This window comes from Aulonocara stuartgranti (genome assembly GCF_965226115.1).
Source record: "Aulonocara stuartgranti genome assembly, chromosome: 20".
NCBI lineage: Eukaryota > Metazoa > Chordata > Actinopteri > Cichliformes > Cichlidae > Aulonocara > Aulonocara stuartgranti.
The window spans coordinates 17,696,366-17,715,022 of record NC_138956.1 but is presented as its reverse complement, the minus strand read 5'-3'; the positions used below and the strand labels follow the sequence as shown (position 1 = coordinate 17,715,022).

Here is an 18,657-nt window from a genome sequence, read left to right as displayed (position 1 = left end):
TTTTTCTAACAGCTCACTGAATTTCAGGTAACACGATGCCACTATTGCTGCAAGTCACAAGTGAAATTTCTTCCCCTGCTTGACATCAGCTGTATTATTCCAAAGTGGACACATGCAGCAATCACAGTCCACATAAAGTTACAGAGCAGAATCACTGAGTTCTGAGGCTTATAGCTTGGAAAAGTCAGCAATGGTCTAACTCAAAAATTGCAGTTCCACGCCTCCTCTATAATTAACATAGAAACTGTTAGCCTCATGACAACTTTCCATGGCTGGAGTAATGCATAGGCCTTGTACTGTTGTCTATATAGTATAGTTGCACTGGACCTTTGTGAGAGGCCACAGTCCTTCTGCTTTTCCTGGTCTAAAACAAGTTTTAGCTTTGCCTTAACCCTTCTACTGATTAACCATGTTTAATTTCCATCTACCTAGCGTGCGTGTGTGTGTGTGCGCGCGTGCGTGTGAATGAAAGAAAATACGGAAAAGTAGAGGGAAGGGTAGGTCCTAATGTGTAACATCACACATTCTTAAATACCCTCAAAGACACACCACAGTACTCCCATTAATTTCTCTTTATTAATGTAAAGACACTAAACAAGTAGAAGACATAGCCAAGTCAGATACATAAGCGCACCAGCAGAATCGTCATATGGCTACAATGACAGCATGTAAAAATTGATCGCAAACAGTCTGGGAGTTTGGATCCAGTGATACAAGATTTTTCAATTAAATTATACATTCACATTTTGTTCACTAACTTTCTATGACCGATGAACACAGTCACAACCAAAACATGTTACTCAAGCGTGCTAAAGTCATGCGTATACAGCATTTCAATGTTAGCTCTTATTTTAATATTTATGTTTGTGAAGTACAACTTACAGCTAATGTGCCAATACTGAACCGTGACTCTCTGCACAGGCCCACATCAACAACATGACCCATGCTTTCAACATCCATGTGGAAAACTCATCAACTAAGTGGGGAAAACAAGCCTGTAACTTGCCGAATACAAAGACACATAATATATATATGATGAAAAAACAACATTTCAACATTAAATTACAGAGCTCCAAAAATAAAATAACAACAATCTATTTTCAAGAAAAAGAATGAATAAAAAATTATATCTACATTTGTATATAAAAACATAGGATTGTAATAAGTTAGACTTTTTCAATATGGAAACTCATGTGTTTCTTACAGATCTAAAAGTGACTAAGGATTGCCTTTAAACAAGTTATATTCATTACAGTATCTAAATAGATACGCAGGCATGGGTCAAACAGCAGAGAGATCCTTGAGGTACCCTGTGAGGTCGGACCCCAACTTTAAGTCGGTGGTTTGAAAAGAGGGGAGGGGGGGGGGGGGGGGGGGGAGGTTTTGGGATAAATGTAAATAGACGTTAGTTAAAAATTTTTTCCTTGTTTTCTCCCCGATTGCCACGACTTAGGAAAACAATTTTCAAAAAAAAAAAAAAAGAAAAAAAAAGTCACATACTTTTATTGCACAGAGGTAGAGTTAGGGCTACCTAGACCTCACAGGGATTGTTAGAGACATAGCCCTGATGGTTTACAAGTCTTCAACTCACAAACTGCACACATCACAAGTATTTTAAAAAGATTTGCCACTTGACCCACGCTTGCTGAAATGACACAGTGGGTTGGAAAACCCTGCATGGTAGCAGCGAGCAGAGAGCGCACCCCTTCACGGTTAAGAATATGGGGAACAGAGAGCAGCAGAGAGGCAGGCTGAACCATGACGGTTAAAACTGCATATTGTCCACCTGGAGGCAAATGTTGAATGGTGTGTCTGTGGGGGTTTAATGTTCTTTTACACTCACACAAATACCAAGGTAGATAAAAATAAAAATCACAAGGAAAATATGTTGACCCTTCATCTGCCCAACTTTGCAGTGGTGCTTATCCAAATGACCCAGGATGCCCCCGACTGAACTTCACGCTCTTAACGATTCTCTGATCCTGGAATGAATTTGTAGATGAGCCGACGAAGACTGGGAGGCCTGTGTGTGCACGGCTCAAATGAAGGAGCAGAGACTGAGGATGCAGATTAAGGCACCATGGAACCCTGACAAATCTGAGGCACATTCCAGGACAGTACTTTTGACGTGGCTCAGGCTGTAGTTCAAGCTGATCTCTGGTCTGGTGGCCAACTGCTATGTCATGCAACCTAGAAACTGTCCACAGAGGGTACATGTGTCGGGCTCTCCCCCCATGTTCCCCACCTCCCTTGTGTGTCTCAGGAATAACAGCATCTACTGATTACAGCAACTCGTGACTGAGTCCAGATCTGGAGCATGCTTTATTTCCTGACCTGCACACTTGCAGACTTAAAGAAATAGTCCACCATTTGAGAAAGTTTGCTTATGTATTAGTGTGAAATCTGTACGCTACATAAACCACAAGCAGAAACTAAGAAGCTTAGCTTGGCTCAGCTGAAGAACAAAAACAGTTCTAAGGTACTCAATCATAATATGTCGTGTGTATTTTTTTCCAATAAATATTTCATTTTAAATGTGTTTGTGCTCATTTAGAAAGAGTGACATCACATAGTTTGAGCTCTGACTGCTATTAGTAAACCTTTCAGTACTGTCTACAGCACATGCAGCTTTACAGCTGAGGGATGCGGATTGTTCATGGTAAGCTACCAACTAGCTTGTGAATCATCACGACATAAAGTTAGCCACAGTATGGCAAAGGTACTGTGGCACTGCATTACAAGGGAAATGTAACTATTTAATAACTTAAAATATGCTGACTGGGTAACAAATCCAATAACATCACTTTTAAAGGGAAGTAATCAAAGCAAAAGGCTACAACCATTTCCTCTTTTGACACTGGTCGCATTTTCACATGCAAACAGGCTTCGCTATGTGCATGCCTTTGGTTTCAGAACTGAAAAACATTTTGGTGAGATCCTACTTAAAAGCTCTTTTTGGCTTGAGAATTCAACTTGACTAATAATTTACTTGTGCTTATTGCTTTTGTGTTGTGCTGAGCTGAGCTAGATTTGACACCGATATTCAGGTTGTACAGAGTAACATCCATTAGGTTGACTGGATTTACCAAAAACAATTAAATGTAAACACCAACATTTTATTTGGTAATTGTAACAGACTAACTGCTTTGCAGTTTGTTTATTATTCAGTTTATAATTTATTAACTAGATTCTATGTCTGCATTTGCATAGTTTTGCCTTTTCAGCTGAGCTGACATGCTCCCTATTAGAAATTTAGTACGAGAATTTTTGAAATTCAAATGGCAGTTTCACCAGCTATGTCTAAAGCCGATCACTTTCTGCTTCACACTTCAGCGTAAAGGTGGTAAAAATTCTTAACGCTTCTCTTTTGTAAGTGTATTTGCCAAAATGTGCAACTATTCCTTTAAGACTGAAGCCAGCACATGCAACCACACGCAATCTTAAAGCTCCTCTAAAGCAACAATTAAAGTCGTGGATAAAAACAGAAAACAAACAAACCCATTCAGACAGTGATTCAAAGATGCACAGACATGCAGCCAGATGTACAACACCACATTCACACACACAACTATGTTAGTGCCAGGTTCAGAGCTCTCAGCCCCCTCCCCCCACTACCACACACACATGTCCACATTTACAGTAACATGAAGGACATCTAACACACATCTAGGAAGATATGAAGTAGTGCAAGGGAAGGTTAAGCCCACCTTTACTTTTTTGTACGTTAAGAACATTGTGATGAGTCTCTCACACACACACACACACACACGAAATTACTGACATTCATCAATATCTAGGGAACTGTAAAAGCAGTGCAGTATAATGTCATGCACAGCTGCTATTGTTTTGTTGTATTCAAGAGATCAGTTAACAGTGGTGTAGTTAAAAACTAGAAAGCAGCATTAATCTTTTTTTATACCCATCCTCTAAAGGTCATTCCCAATGTGGACAGGTGCAAAACAGGTTGGCAGGCAGTGACAGTAGCAGTAGGAACCATCACTTTGGCACCAGGCCACGGGATTGGGGATAAAGAGGGGATCCTGGGCTGGAGGGGCTGTATGAAGAGGTCGGGGTACTCGACTTCTTGCCTGTTCTTGGTCGTCTAAAGGAGAGAAAAGATTGGCATAGAGTTAGAAAACCTTTTGGTGTCACACCATCAGTGAGTTTATGCTGTTTACAGGGTTCATCTGTCACATATCAAAAATTTGCAGAGTCTTTAACAGGGTAAATCATTTCCTCTGAATGCAAATTTACAATCTGCTGTCTCCTTCCTTTTGTGTTGCGTTGTACAATATGGACAGAAATGAAACAAAGAGGAAGAGATTATTTTGTACAACAAGCCAATGTAAAGCTGTTGCAACATGGTGGGTGTAAAATATTACCAAAAAAAAAAAAAAAAAAAAAAAAAAAGCACTAGTTTCTTAACAGGATGCGGCACTCGAAGGTGAATATAACTTGTGGTACTGTTGCTTACCCTGACTTTGGCTTCTTGAGGCTGCCGCTAGCACCAGCAGGCAGCATTTGTCCCAAGCTGCTGTGAAAGCTTGAGGCATCTACCTCGATCTCATCCTCATCCCGAAGAGCATCCTCCAGAGCTGCCGCCAGCTTTGGGGCGATAACTGGCTCCTGGTACTCTTTAGAGGTCCGTGCAGGAATGTCCATATCCAGCATTATGATGTTCTCAGCCTAGAACAATGACACAGAATCACATTCATCTGAGAAAATTCAGTTATATACAAATGTGGTCAGAAGATTTACACATGTTGGGAAGGTCTCTTAGAGACTTTTATAAACAGCTGCAGATCATCAGTTCAAACTCCTGTATGCAAGTATAAGTTTGCCAAGATCTTGAAGAAGACCAGCTGTTTAAGAACAACCCAGGAACCACCATGCCTCGGGCCTACTGTGAATTGGAAACTACTAGAGCACCAGTGTGAAAATAATATGATGTTATATAATGCATTGCATTATGTTTAATAACCAGTAAAGTATTTGCAATGAGCTCAATCTTAAACCTGTGCAGCAGTAACGTTAATCTTTTAAATACTGACAACTGCCATTGCTACGTCTCAGCCTAACTTTAAAAAGTTAGGCGTACTGGCACAAAAGTTAGGCGCACACAAATTTTATAATAATTTATATAATATAACGTGTTTTTCTGGATACACTGTGCTTTTTCAGCTTTCAAAGATTGATGACACCGTGTCAGAGCACTGGCTATGAATTTCAGATGGATCAGGCCTTAACTTAACAGAAAAGTTAGCAATAGTTCTTTTCCTATTCCACTTCTGTCGTGCCTAGGCTGCTCACTACGGCTGGGTATCATCACTGATTTCTATAATCCATTCGATTCCGGTTTTCAAAGTCCCGATTCGATTCAACTTAGCCTCAGACAGTCAGAAATATTATTTCTGATCATTTATCAGTACTGACTTCTTCAGAATTGTGAACATCACAGCAGATGCCTTTGTGTGAAAGTAACTGAGAATAAAACAGAAAAACATGAAGGAGATTTTCCTGGTCTGGCTTTTTATAGCAGATAACCTTAAAAATATTCTACAATGTTCTGCATATAAAGTTTAAATTTCTTCAGTATTGAACAACAGAAAAAACAGGCTTTCTTGTCCGAGGTCATTTAAGTGAAAAAAAGAAAAGAAAAAGACAGCAGCCACAGCGCTGTAAACAACGGTAGACTGGTGGGTAATAAGCGAATGAATAATACAGAAAACAGAGATTGGAGACGGGAAACTGTTCTTGAAGTACAGAGAGAGATAGAGAGAGCGCTAGCTGTGCATGGAGTGTGATTTTAATAGTCGTGGAAGAAAAACAGCAAAATTCATGACGACATTAATCAAATGTGAAGCGCAGTTTGCTGCTTCTTTTGCTGCTGGCTCGGTGGATTTTGGTTGGAGAGACAAAACCTGCAGCTCAGAATCAGCGCAAAAAGACGTAATCACAGCGCGGACCGGACGCATCAGGATCGCTAAGCTCCGACAGCGTGTACGTCTACGGGCCGTCGGGTGAGAAAGCCGAGAAAGTTGATTCTGATGCGTCGGTCCATTCTGTGTTTACGTCTTTGTGTGGAATCCGTGTACCTGCTCTCATTTGCTGTTTGGTTGTTGTTGAAATGGTTTTGTGAGCTTTAATCTGAGAATCTGGCGTTTCTGGCAAAACACAGTTATATTTAAAAGTCGATTCAGGATTTAATGAATTGATATCGCTTTATTCAAGCTACTCACCTCCCACTTCCACCTGCACTTTCAACTGGACCACGGCCAATCAGAGAGGTCCCGCCCCTTACTATCTCTGATTGGTTTAGTCCACGATAGGGGCAAAATGTGTGTCTGTTGTTGACCACAGGGAAGGTTGCAGATTTTTTTTTTTTTTTTTTTGCTACCCGAACAGTTGGTCGCACAGGTGCAAGCAAATTTTTTTTTTTTTTTTTTTTTTTTTTAGTCGCACCACTGAAAAATTTGGTCACATTTGCGACCAAATTGGTCGCACTCTAGAGCTCTGCTACACTGCAGCATTCGAGTTATCACATTCACAAGACCTTCAGAAAATTGGACGTTTGATTTAAGCTCGTTTGATGCACCTATGGTATCATTTTGTAAATCCTAGTTGACTTCTTCTCAACTATGAGCAGGGATCTAGATTAACTTTTTGCCACAGTTGCACTGATGCACTTTTTTTCTTTAAGAGTACCAGCACAAAAGTTAGATGCACCCAAATTTTTCAACCTCATCACTTAACCCCCATGTTTTACATGTTCACTATAACTTTACGTTAACTTAACAAAAAAAGTTATCAATCGTTCTTTTCATCTTTTCTCATTACCCACAGCTACATCTACTTCTGTCGGGGCTAGGCTACTCACTAGGGCTGGGTATCATCACCGATTTCTATATTTGATTCAATTCCGATTCGAAAGGTCCTGATTTGATTCTATTCAATTTTGACCCAGACAATCAGAAATATTTTAATGCTGATCATTAATCAGCACTGACACGTGTGAGACTTCATCAGAGGTGTAAGAATCCCAGCAGATGCCTTTGTGTCAAAGTAATTGAGGATAAAACTCAGAAAAACATGAAGGAGATTTTCCTGGCCTGGCTTTTTAAATAAATAAATACAATTTTATTTATATAGCACCTTTCTAGACAGAATCACAAAGTTCTGCACATAAGATAACAAATAATAAAACTGTAAAACAGACAATATAAAACAGGCAGAAATTTAACCAAAAACAGTTTTAAAAAGGTGAGTTTTGAGTTGTTGTTTTTTTTTTTAAAAAACAACTACCGAGTCCACAGTTCTTAATGTATGAGGGAGAGAGTTCCACAGTCTTGGGGCCACAGTGGCAAAAGCTCTGTCACCCTTTGTTCTCATCTTAGTCTGTTTTATAGCAAGTAAGCCCTGATCAGATGATCTCAGGGACCTGCTAGGGACATAGGGCTGTAGCAGATCGGAGATGTAGGATGGTTCCAGTCTATGCAAGGCTCTAAATGTCAAGACCAGGATCTTAAAATGTACTCTAAATTCAACAGGAAGCCAGTGTAGCTGAAATAGCAGTGGTGTCACATGTGAATACTTTGAGGATTTTGTCAACAGCCTAGCTGCAGCGTTTTGCACAACCTGCAGACGATCCAGAGAACCTTTGCTTAGACACAAACAAACAGATACAATAGTCCAAGCGTGAGGAAATAAATGCATGTATAGCTATCAGTTCAGGGAGAGATAAAAATGGGGCTTAATGATGTCATTTCTTAAATGATAAAAACAAGACCGAACCAGAGATTTCACATGCCGATCCAATCTGAGAGTCGAGTCAAAAGTGACACCTAAATTCCTGATAGAGGATTTAACATGCACAAAAAGAGGACCAAGGGCTTTCACTATCTGGGATAAAGTCTGTCCGGAGCATATATGAGGACTTCAGTTTTCCCCTTCTTGAGTTGGAGTGCTTGATGGAATCAGTCATTTAAAAGCTGAAGCTTAGATAAATCCTGGGGGCTTAAAAGAAATGTACAACTGAATATCATCAGCATAACAGTGATAAGAAATGTCCTCAAAAGAGCCCATTATATGCTGGAGGGGAGAAGATATATTACAACCAATAAAGGCCCCAAAACCGAACCCTGAGGGACACCACAAAAGTAAGGGAGGTAGAGGATGACCTACAATCGGAGACCACCACAGAAAAAGATCGGTTATGTAGATATGAGGAGAACCACCCTAAGGCAGTACCTGATACACCAACCCAATGTTTAAGCCTTTCAAGGAGGATGTGGTGGTCAACAGTGTCAAAAGTCGATGTTAGGTCCAACATAACTAGGACCGAGCATTTTCCTGCATCATTATTCATCAAAATGTCACTTGAGACCCTAGGAAGGGCTGTTTCTGCGGAGTGAGCTCTGCGAAAGCCGGATTGAAACTTATCGCAAATGTTATGTTTGTGAAAGTATCCAAAATGACAGGGCGTGATGAGGTGGAGATAGACATAACAGGTGCTGAATGAGAAAAGTTCATTCTTATGTTATTAATCTTTGCAAGAAGAAAAGAAAGAAAACCGTCACAGTCCTCATTAGATGAAATGGGAGCTATTGAAAGTAGAGCAGGGCGATATGGCCAAAAATATTTATCACGATATATATTTGAAAATTTGCGATAACGATATAACTGACGATATAATTGATGCGAGACAAAATACAACTCCACAACATTACTAGCGCAAAAAGACAACCTACCATTTATTTTCACTTAAACAAGAAGCTGGTTTTTATGTACATTAAAGCTTTATAAAAATGTAACAGTGCAAATGCAAATTCCTTGCTGAAAGTTTAACCAAAAGGCATTTCCAGTAGAAATGGGCTGACATATCCTGAGCATAACCATGTATAATATCCACTGAAGTTAAAAAGAGGTGCTTTGCAACATTAAACTGCAGTGTGCAGTACGTATTTTTCGGACCATGAGGTGCACGGGATTATAAGGCACATTAAGCGAAACAAAGCAGTCAGATAAATCAAACTTTATTAAACTCATTCTTCTTGCTTCCTCCACTTCTGTACCATTGAGTCATTAATGTTGAATTCTCTGGCAGCTGTTCTATTCCCATGTTGTTGCAGTATATTAATGACTAACCTGGTATTGTGGATGGATTATCTCAGTTGTTCTCCTGACTGAAGTTTGGTCCGTTTACAGCATCCTGCCATGCGATTGCATTTGTCTCTAACCATGAGGAATCTTCACGTTAACTTTTATAAGTGGAAAAGTGTTAGTGTTCGTCCTCCAGCTTCACTGTTTATGTTATGCTAACATAGCTGTTTCGCTAGCGATCACGTAGCACATCATTATATACCAGCTAGCCCAACTTCAGTAACCCTACAAACGTCACTGCTGTTTAGTTTCCTGTCTTCATTTATGTTGGACGTGATAGCAGAACTGTACGTTTGAATTTTTTCAGAAATCTCTCAGTCAGAACATGCTATATCATGCTTAGGTAACTAGCGAAACTAGCGAGCTAACTTCCGCTAGCTTCCTGCTAACTTCTAACTCCGTTAAATGTAATAAATTTTGTTTTCATGGATGCCTGGAAGTTAAACTTCATAGTTACACCTGGTAAAGCAGCAATGCTGATCGTTTTATTAAAGATGAAAGAATTTAGACAGTTTTTAACTCTCAGTGATGCTGCAGTGTTTGTTTGACCTGAAGTATACGGCGTTTAGGACCCAGATTACTCCCAGATTTAAGAGCATCTTAGTCCGACAAATACGACAATAACGACGGCCGCTTGCATGTTCTGCAAAAAAATGTGCTTTGTTGTGTATCTGACGGACAAACACCAAATCAGTTCCACATCACTGAAGTTGCACCATTTTTACAAACCAATTCTGGTTCATCTGTTTCACTCAACAATCGGCCATGTGCGTATGAAAACAAAGGCACTGCGCATGCGCGTTTTACTCATTCTATCGCGATATTTCATTTTCCTATCGTTGCCTAACATTATACCGGTATTACCGTGAACGGTATAAAATGGCCCAGCCCTAATTGAAAGTTTACATTTCTACGCTATTGAACAGCAGAAATGAGGCTTTCTTGTCAGACGTAATTTTTTTTTTGGGGGGGGGGGGGGAGAAACGCGTCCGACAGCGCTGTAAACAACGGTAGACTGGTGAAAAATAAGCAAGAAAATGAATGCAGATTTTAGACGAGAAACTGTTCTTGAAGTACATGGAGAGAGAGAGAGCGAGAGAAAGAGCTGTGCAGAAAGTGTGATTTTTATTGTGGTTGAAGCAAAGCAGTAAAAGTAAGAGAGAATTCATGAAGATGTTTATCAAAGGTGAAGTGCAGTTTTGATCTTCTTTTGATGCTGGTTCAATGAGTTTTGGTTGGAGAGAGACAAAACTTGTAGCATCAGAATCTAGCGCAAAATAAGAAGTAAACACAAAGCACGGACCCGGAGCATCAGAATCATTGAGCTGTCAGTTTTCATTTATATTTAAAAGTCGATTTAGGATTTAATGAATCGATATCGCTTCATTCACTACTACTACTCACCTCTATCCGCCTGCACTTTCAAACGTACACACGCTTAGGACTACAGGACTATCTGGACCATGGACAATCAGAGAGGTCTCGCCCCTGACTATCTCTGATTGGTTTAGACCTCGATATAGGCATAATGTGTGTCTGTTGTTGACCACACGGAGACTTTCAGAGACTTTTTGTATGGCTGGTCGCACTGGTGCGACCTACGAGTTTTTTAGTTGCACCATTGAGAAATTAGGTTGCACCATTGAGAAATTAGGTTGCATATGCGACCAAATTGGTCGCACGCTAGAGCCCTGTATGAGAGTGAGGTGAATTTCAACGCGTTGTGCTCCCATGCACAACCTTTGTTGTCCCCATCAGCTTTCTACAGCTGAGGGAAAATACAGTTTTATATGCAGTGATAACTTAACTATAATAACAACACTATAAAGGAGAGGGAGAAAAGCTTACTTTGTATCTCATGTCAGGCTTCAACATCATGGCCACACGGGCATGGTGACTGAGGGGCCTCCAGTAGCCGACTGCAGACCGAGGCCTGCTCATCATCTGATGGTCACTGAGTGAGAAAGAGAGAGAGAGAAAAGGAGTATTACAAAGCAGCATGGGAAATTTGCTTCTTGCTTTGGTGTTTTACAATAAATCAGTTGCCAGCTCTGCCACTCTGCAGCACTATAATGAGCAACTGTGTGCACCATTTGCTAGAATTGCATGCCAAACAGCATCTATTGAAGGGACTTTTAGTTTCCCTTTCCTAATAAGGCACAGGTTCCACAGCTGGTTCTCCAACACTTGTCTGTTTTAGCTCTTTTCCAGTAGAACCTATTAGGGTCAGGTCGGCTCGGTTTTTAGGGTTTTCCATTAGGTGGCAGTACCTGGTACCAGGTACTTTTTTAGTACCTACTTGGCCGGAATTCCAAGCGATCTAAAGTGATCAGAAAACATGACGTCAAGACTGCATGCCACCGATTGGCTAGTCAGTGATGTCATTCGATAAGTCTCCTTCACGAGAAGCAAAACTTCTACTTATGAATCCCTGCAATGAGGAAAATGGCTACACAAAAAACAACAGCGTGGTTCCAGACCGAGCAGCAAGTATATCACCGACTCAATGTGTTCCTTTGTTGTGGTGTTTAGAACGATCCCACGTACATTGGGTGGTACTCGATTGTAATGGACAACCAAAACAGAGTCGAGTAGGTAGTAGAGGAAAAGCACTATTTGTGAACCTATACAAAGAAAGGTAAATATAAGCTAGTCAAGCAGAAAACATTCTAAAAATGTTATGATTTGAGATGGAAAGACCCACTCTGAATATTCCCAGACTTACTCCTCAATACGTGTGATGGGCTTCATCTTCCATTCCTCAGGCTCCTCATCGAAGAAAGCCCTGTTGACTATTTTGTTTTTCTCCTCTAGAGGAATGAAGTTTTCAATAATCAGATGTCTGAAAGAAACACATGAACATTTAATAGACAGACAGGGAGACAGAGAGAGACAAAGAAAACTCAGACATGTTATTTAAAACAGGAAAGGTTGAAAGCATTTGAATGTAATGTATCTGTTCCTCATTAAATATTTCATTTCCATGCACTACAGTGAGAAAGAGTCTTAAAGCACAAGAAGCTCCACTAATTCGCTAGCAATCTTTTTACGGTTCCTCCTCGATCACATGACACAGTCTTGATCAGAGATTTGTGTCGGGCCAACATTGATATGCAGACTTCATACTTGAGTTTGAGGTCCCTGGTGAGTTCGTTTTGGATCTGCTCCATCTCCTGGCGCTCATTGATGTGTGCTTCTTGGAGATCTTGGATTTCTGCCTTCACTGACTGCAGCTTGGAAAACAGCTAGAGGAGAGAGAAAGAGAAAACTAGAGTGACCAGAAAAAGACTGTTAGAGCATTCAGCCTTAAATGTTTTTGTTTAAAAGCCTGATTGTCATAAGGAATAATGAACAACCCAAATAGAACACCACAGACAATACCCGACTTAAAATAGCAGTTGACCTACTTACTTGCAAGAAACTTTATTACCCGACAAACCAAAAACACTGTACCTTCAACAGTGTCATTATGATGACAAGGTATGCCAACTTTGTCAATCTCAATATTAGATTCTGATCGTTTTATTTATTTATTTCTTATTTTTTGTTAAATGAAGGTTATGAAATTCAACATTTTTTTTTACCATCCAAATCCATATACATGTTGATATAGTTTGTTGCACATTCAGCACAATTATTTTCATATTAAACAAATTTTAATACTAGACAAAGATAGCCCGAGTAAATATGAAAGGTTTTGAAATGATTACATCATTTAAGTAAGACAAATATGCAAAAAAATCTAACTCAGGAAGGGGGCAAATACTTTCACAGCATTGTAAACGTTCAGTTCAATTGAGTCAGCTCACAATCACCTCAATGTGCTTATATTGTAATAAAAAAAATTCTATAAGGTTACTGAGATCTGGTAATAATGATGGGGAGGAAGAAGCCCTTTTAACAGGAAGAGAACTCTGGAGAAAACGAGGCTCAGAGATAGACGGCCATCAGCTGGAGATTAGGGTAATGGCTTTTGAAATGAAAGATACCATGTTTACACTGCAGGTTTACCTCATTCTACATAAAGTGGAGAGTTTGTTTCCAGCCAGTCTGGTTTATCAACGACTCTATACTCTGCAATGCCATCATTAATCTTTGGTAACAAAGCAAAACACTTTTCACTTGTTTTCACTTTCATTAATTTCCATTTCTATATTCATTTTAAATGTCAGGGGCTGATATTGTAAAATCATAGCCTTTTTTTTTAAAAGTACTCTCAGAACTCAGTTCCTCTTTTTCTTTTGTGTCAACATGAAAACAAAAACTATTTTGACATTTGGGAATCAATTCAGAATTCTTCCATACCCATGTGAACCAAATTTGTTGATAATGCCTTGGGCAAATGTGACAACCATCCTCACCTTTTTCAGCTTCTTGGTTTTAATGTCAACTTCCTGTTGCAGAGAAGTGTAGGTCTCCTTAAGCTCCAGTGTCTCTTCATCACGACTTTCCATTTGCTGCTGCATCTCTCGCTCTCGCCGTTTCTGGACACACATAAACAAACTTGCATGTGTTCACAACTTTTAATGGGTTCTGTCTCTGAGATCAAAGACAATTTACTGGCTGAAAGATGTTTTCGTCTGGTACTAAATGGACAAAAATGTTCACTTTCAAAAATCAGTGCCTAGTCTGCTGAAGAAGTCTGAAATGCCTAACAAGGAATTTGATGAATTTGGAATCATAAGTACATGGGATAGAAAACTGCTAGCAGAGTAATGTTTTGGTAATATAGAAAGTATTACCCCTGTACTTGGCCTTGGTGCCAACCCCTTTACTATACCTGTTCAGCAATCTCCTGCCTCTTTTGCTCCAGCATTCTTTGCTGCTCATTGGTGTGATCCACAATGTTCTTCCCCCCTACTAGGAGCTTACTCTCCATCGCCTGGATGCAAATAAAAATTAGGAAAAGATCTCTTTAAGTCACACAAGGGATAAAAGAAAATGACTCCAAGCACAGGACCAGTACAACCTCAAAGAAGCTATGGTAACTTTTGTGAGTGTAATTTAAATAATTTTGAGCTTGAACGCTTCCTTTTGTTCAAAATTGCTTCAACAGATAAGTAGAAGTTCCCCACAGCACATAGGTGCTCATGTTTGATTTGACAGATTTGTGTGTTATTTTTAACACACTGGATACCCTTCTTTGTGTCTACATCCAGGGATCTTTTGTTTCTTAAGTGAATGTGTGAACCACTGCACTACGGAGCCACAGCTAGTTCTAAAAGGAAGAACACCTATGCCAGAGTCATTTTCATTGACTTTGTCTCAGCTTTTAACACGATCATTCCACAGCAGTTGGTGGAAAAGCTGATTCTATTAGGCGTGAACCCTGCAACCTCCAACTGGGTTTTCAGCTTCCTGACAAAGCGGCAACAGACAGTCAAGGTGGGCAGCCACACATCAAAGACTATCTTACCGAGTACAGGCTCTCCTCAGGGGGGTGTCCTGAGCCCGCTGTTGTTCAGTCTGCTCACACATGACTAACCAAATTGTGAAGTTTGTAGATGACTCAACAGTGGTTGGCCTCATCACTGACATGAGTGATGAGTCCACTTATATAATGGACATTGAGCAGCTTGAAGTGTGGTGTAGATCTCATAATCCCACCATCAATGTGTATAAAACAAAAGAGATGGTAATTGATTTCAGGAAGTCTGGCAGAGTTCACAGACCTCACCATAGATGGTGCTGCTGTGGAGAGGGCCAGCAGTGTTAAGTTTCTGGGTGTGCACCTAGAGTTAATACCACAGCAGTTTAAATTGAAACAAAAAGAAAAAGCACAAAAGCGTCTCCACTCCCTCAGGAGACTCAGAAAAGCAGGACTCTCCACACTTCACCTCACAACTTTTTGCAGAGGCACCATTAAAAACATCCTGACACAAAGTTTTACATCTTGGTTTGGCAGCTGCAAGTCCAATGAAAAGCAACAACTCAATAGACTGCCAGGAGGATTGTTGGTGCCCCTCTCTCGTCTCTGGAAGAAATCTACAAACAGAGCTGCATACACTTAGCTATCTCCATCATCAGAGACTCCCACCACCCCTCTCATAGCCTGTTCTCCCTCCTGCTGTCTGGCAAGAGAGAGGAGCATCAGCTGCAGAACCACCAGGATGCTGGAAGGGTTCTTTGCACAAGCAGCGAGACTGACAAATGAACTGTGCCCCCTCCCCATCCATTCCGCTATTCACAAAGCTATACTGTAAGATCTACAAGCGGACTTTGATAACCCCTATCTACACATGCATGCACACACGCATACAATATACAGCTCAAATACACACACGACTTAATTTAATTACCCCCTTCTGTGAAAGGACTGCTGCTGCTATCGGAATTAGTGTGACTATTTAGACTTGAGTTTGTTTTAGAATTTAGATTTTGTTTTTTGTTTTTTATCCCCGTTTATTGTTATGATTTATTACTGCCTTTTTAAAAACATTTTATTGACTATTTCACCAGCTGATGAGTGTTTCATTTCAGCCTGGGTAACACCATACGAAATGACAAACTTCTTGAAACTCTTGGTACTTAAAAAATAAAAAAAATCTGCTTACCTTAACTTTGGCTGCAAGCTTCTCTCCGGCCTCCCTCTCCTTCCGGAAGTCTTCCATTTTCCTCTCTTTCTCTTTAAGAAGCCGGGCTTTCTCCTCAGCTACCAGGCTGTGATCCTCCAGGATTGCCTTTCTCTCCTTTTCCAACTTCTCCTGCTGTTCTCTCCAGTAGTCCCCCTTGTCGTCTCCATCTTCCTCATCGTCCTCTGTCTCGCCACTTTCCAGACCCTCATCATCGCTCCCTTCCCCAGCTCTCCTCCTCAGCCTTCTCTTTTTCTTTCCTGAGCGTTTCTGCAGCTGCGCCTTCAGCCTGGCAATCTCCTCCTGAAACTCCCTGAGCAGGGCATCTTTGGGATCTTCATTGATACGTGGTTTGTTCTTGATATTTTTTGCCCTGTTTGAATAGCGCAGAGTTGTTAAGGTCTCCTCCACATTGTAGGATGCTGGGCCAATGTTGGCAACCATGACAGTGCGGGCATTGCCCCCTAGGGAGTCCTGCAGCAGACGTGTCAGCTTCGAGTCTCGGTAAGGGATGTGGCTGCTCCTGCCATCCACCAGAGCTGATATGACATTACCAAGAGCAGAAAGGGATAGATTTATCTTTGTGGCTTCTTTAAGCCTCTCCCCCTGAGCTCCAGTCTTGGTTTGCCTTTCACTGCCAGCTAAATCCACCAGGTTGAGTTTGCCAACTCTTATGTGGTTCTCTCCATCCACACCCAACTCACTGCACTCCACCGTGATGACAAAAATGGCGTGAGAGCGTGAGCTGTGCTCATTCATATTAGTGGCTCCAACTGATCGATTCTGGTTTCCCACATTCATGACATGCTCGATCTCTCGCACACTCTTGGTAACAAATGATGAAAGATCTTTAACATACACACCCGTGTCGGGCCTCTCCCTGAGCTCGAGACGACGTGACTGATCTTTTGAGAGCAAGTCTCTGATCTCCTCCTGGTAGATTTCTAAGTATGACGCTCTGACAAGGTACTGTTGGTTCTGTGAACGTGAAATGTGTGTGAAGATGTGCTCAAAGGAGTTTGGGATCACTCCTCTCTTCTCCGGATCATTTCTCACCCCTTCCATAGTGTAAGTCTTCCCTGTACCCGTCTGGCCATAAGCAAAGATGGTCCCATTAAATCCCAGAAGAACAGACTCAACCAGGGGCCTGAAGGTTTCATCATACATTTCTAGCTGTTTGGAGTTCCAACCATAAACAGCATCAAATGTAAAGATTTTGGGCAGTTCGTTGCCCGAGGACTCCCTTGGGTTTCTCACAATAATTTGGCCCAGTTTGACATCAACAGACACCACACTCTCATACTTGGCGGCCCGCTCTTTCTCGTTCATAGGACGGCAACGGACCACCACCTTGACTGACTCCGAGCTCTTGCTCTTGGACATGGTGAGGAGCACCTGCCAATCCTTGCTGCTTGGCACCTTGTCTTCCTAAAGAGCAGCTTTAGTAACACTTCAGCAATAGATTGCCCAAATCTGACACTGCTGGGGTGAAAACAATCAGTGAATTACATCTCAGATCATGGTTAAAGCATCGCACAGGTTAAAGTGAAATTCTGCCACCGGATGGCACTGCTTACAAGCAGGTGTTTTGATTTAGGATAAGTACTAGTGCCTAACTTCTTTAAATTTTATGTGTTTTTAGATATCCTCGCTTCTGCACAACTTTGTGGAAGATGATGGTTCCACTAGCTCACTGCACTACCTTGTGTTAGAAAGGGGTATTACAAAGAACTAAATACCAGCCCTAATTCAAACAGCTGGTGTCTCTTTATGACAACATATAGATGTTTTGGACACATGCTAATGACTGTTATTTCTTCAGTCTCTGTTAACAGGTTTAGTTGATTCGGGAAGGGTTAAAAGTATTTTTAACTACCTTTAAGGACAAAAAGAGAAACCCACTTGGTTAAGGTATCGGATAGGCAGCGAGACCGCTTACCTGACACATCTGAGCAGCCGTTCCCTTGCACATAAAACTAAGCTTCCTAAGACTTTTGCAGCTATCACCGTAAAATACCACAGCAACAGGCATAATCACACATTAAGCTAAATATAGTTGTTTAAATGAATAACCGTTTTCCTATTCACATGCAAACTGAAAAAAACAATCGCACTGATACACTGTTCTGTCAGAGTACATAGCGATGACACTACTTTAAATTGGCTAACTGGATTTCAGCTAATTAGGTGAAGAAACCTCACCTTGGTTTAAAGTTGGAATGTCAGATAATTAAATGACAGCCTTTAGAAAGAAATTTGATAAATGGTCAATTTTACGATGGCAGGTTAGTAAACGTTACCAGTTGATTAGTCAAACTCACGGATCAGCTTTCTAGCGTTAGCTCATTTTAAACACGTCCTGTAACGAGACCACAACACTGGGCTAGCAACTGCAAACAAACTGGTAACCTAAGCTACAAATCTGGTAGCACTGCCCGGCTAACACTCTTAGCAAATCTAAAGATTATATTCAAGATATCGCTACGCGAAATTTCGCAAAACCTACTAACACAACTTTACACCAGCCACACAGAAACGTAATTTAACACTAACCAGTGACAAACGTTAGCTTACGCAAAACTCCCACTGCGATGAAGTGAATCGTCGATGGCTAAATTCCTGCCGAACCAGCAGCGGTTCGATTTTGTTGCGCGTCTCCTCGTGAATTTACGGAACGGGTGCTGGAAGTGGCCAAAAATGATCACGTGAAGTCTGGCGTTTAACTTTGTAAGACCCAACCCATCAAAAAAAAAAAAAAAAAAAAAAAAAAAAGCAAGAAATCTCAGGTCTCAGAAACTGATACTCATGTATCAAATATAATACAAAGGGCATTATAGGGTTAACAGCAGCTGGTATCCTGTATGTTACATTACTGCCCATTTCTAATTCCTTAGGCAGGAATTGTCATTTCATTCTTTGAAAAAAT

The 18,657-nt window shown here is 40.8% G+C and overlaps 1 protein-coding gene across 5 annotated transcripts; it reads right to left on the bottom strand.

Annotated features, from left to right (window-relative positions):
• Positions 1–557: 557 nt before the first annotated feature.
• Positions 558–18,480, bottom strand: kif3b (kinesin family member 3B). Of its 5 annotated transcripts, none has more exons than XM_082519374.1 (9): positions 18,285–18,480; positions 15,714–17,213; positions 13,940–14,041; positions 13,521–13,643; positions 12,286–12,404; positions 11,885–12,001; positions 11,008–11,113; positions 4,475–4,686; positions 558–4,102 (listed from the first exon to the last, which is right to left on the bottom strand). In XM_082519374.1, exons 2-9 carry the CDS (start codon positions 17,112–17,114, stop codon positions 3,997–3,999), a joined length of 2,286 nt encoding a protein of 761 aa, XP_082375500.1. In that variant the 5' UTR covers positions 17,115–17,213; positions 18,285–18,480; the 3' UTR covers positions 558–3,996. The 5 variants fall into 5 exon arrangements, with proteins under 5 accessions (XP_082375500.1, XP_082375501.1, XP_082375502.1 ...); XM_082519375.1 differs by having other exon boundaries at positions 15,714–17,210; XM_082519376.1 differs by having other exon boundaries at positions 18,306–18,480.
• Positions 18,481–18,657: the final 177 nt, after the last annotated feature.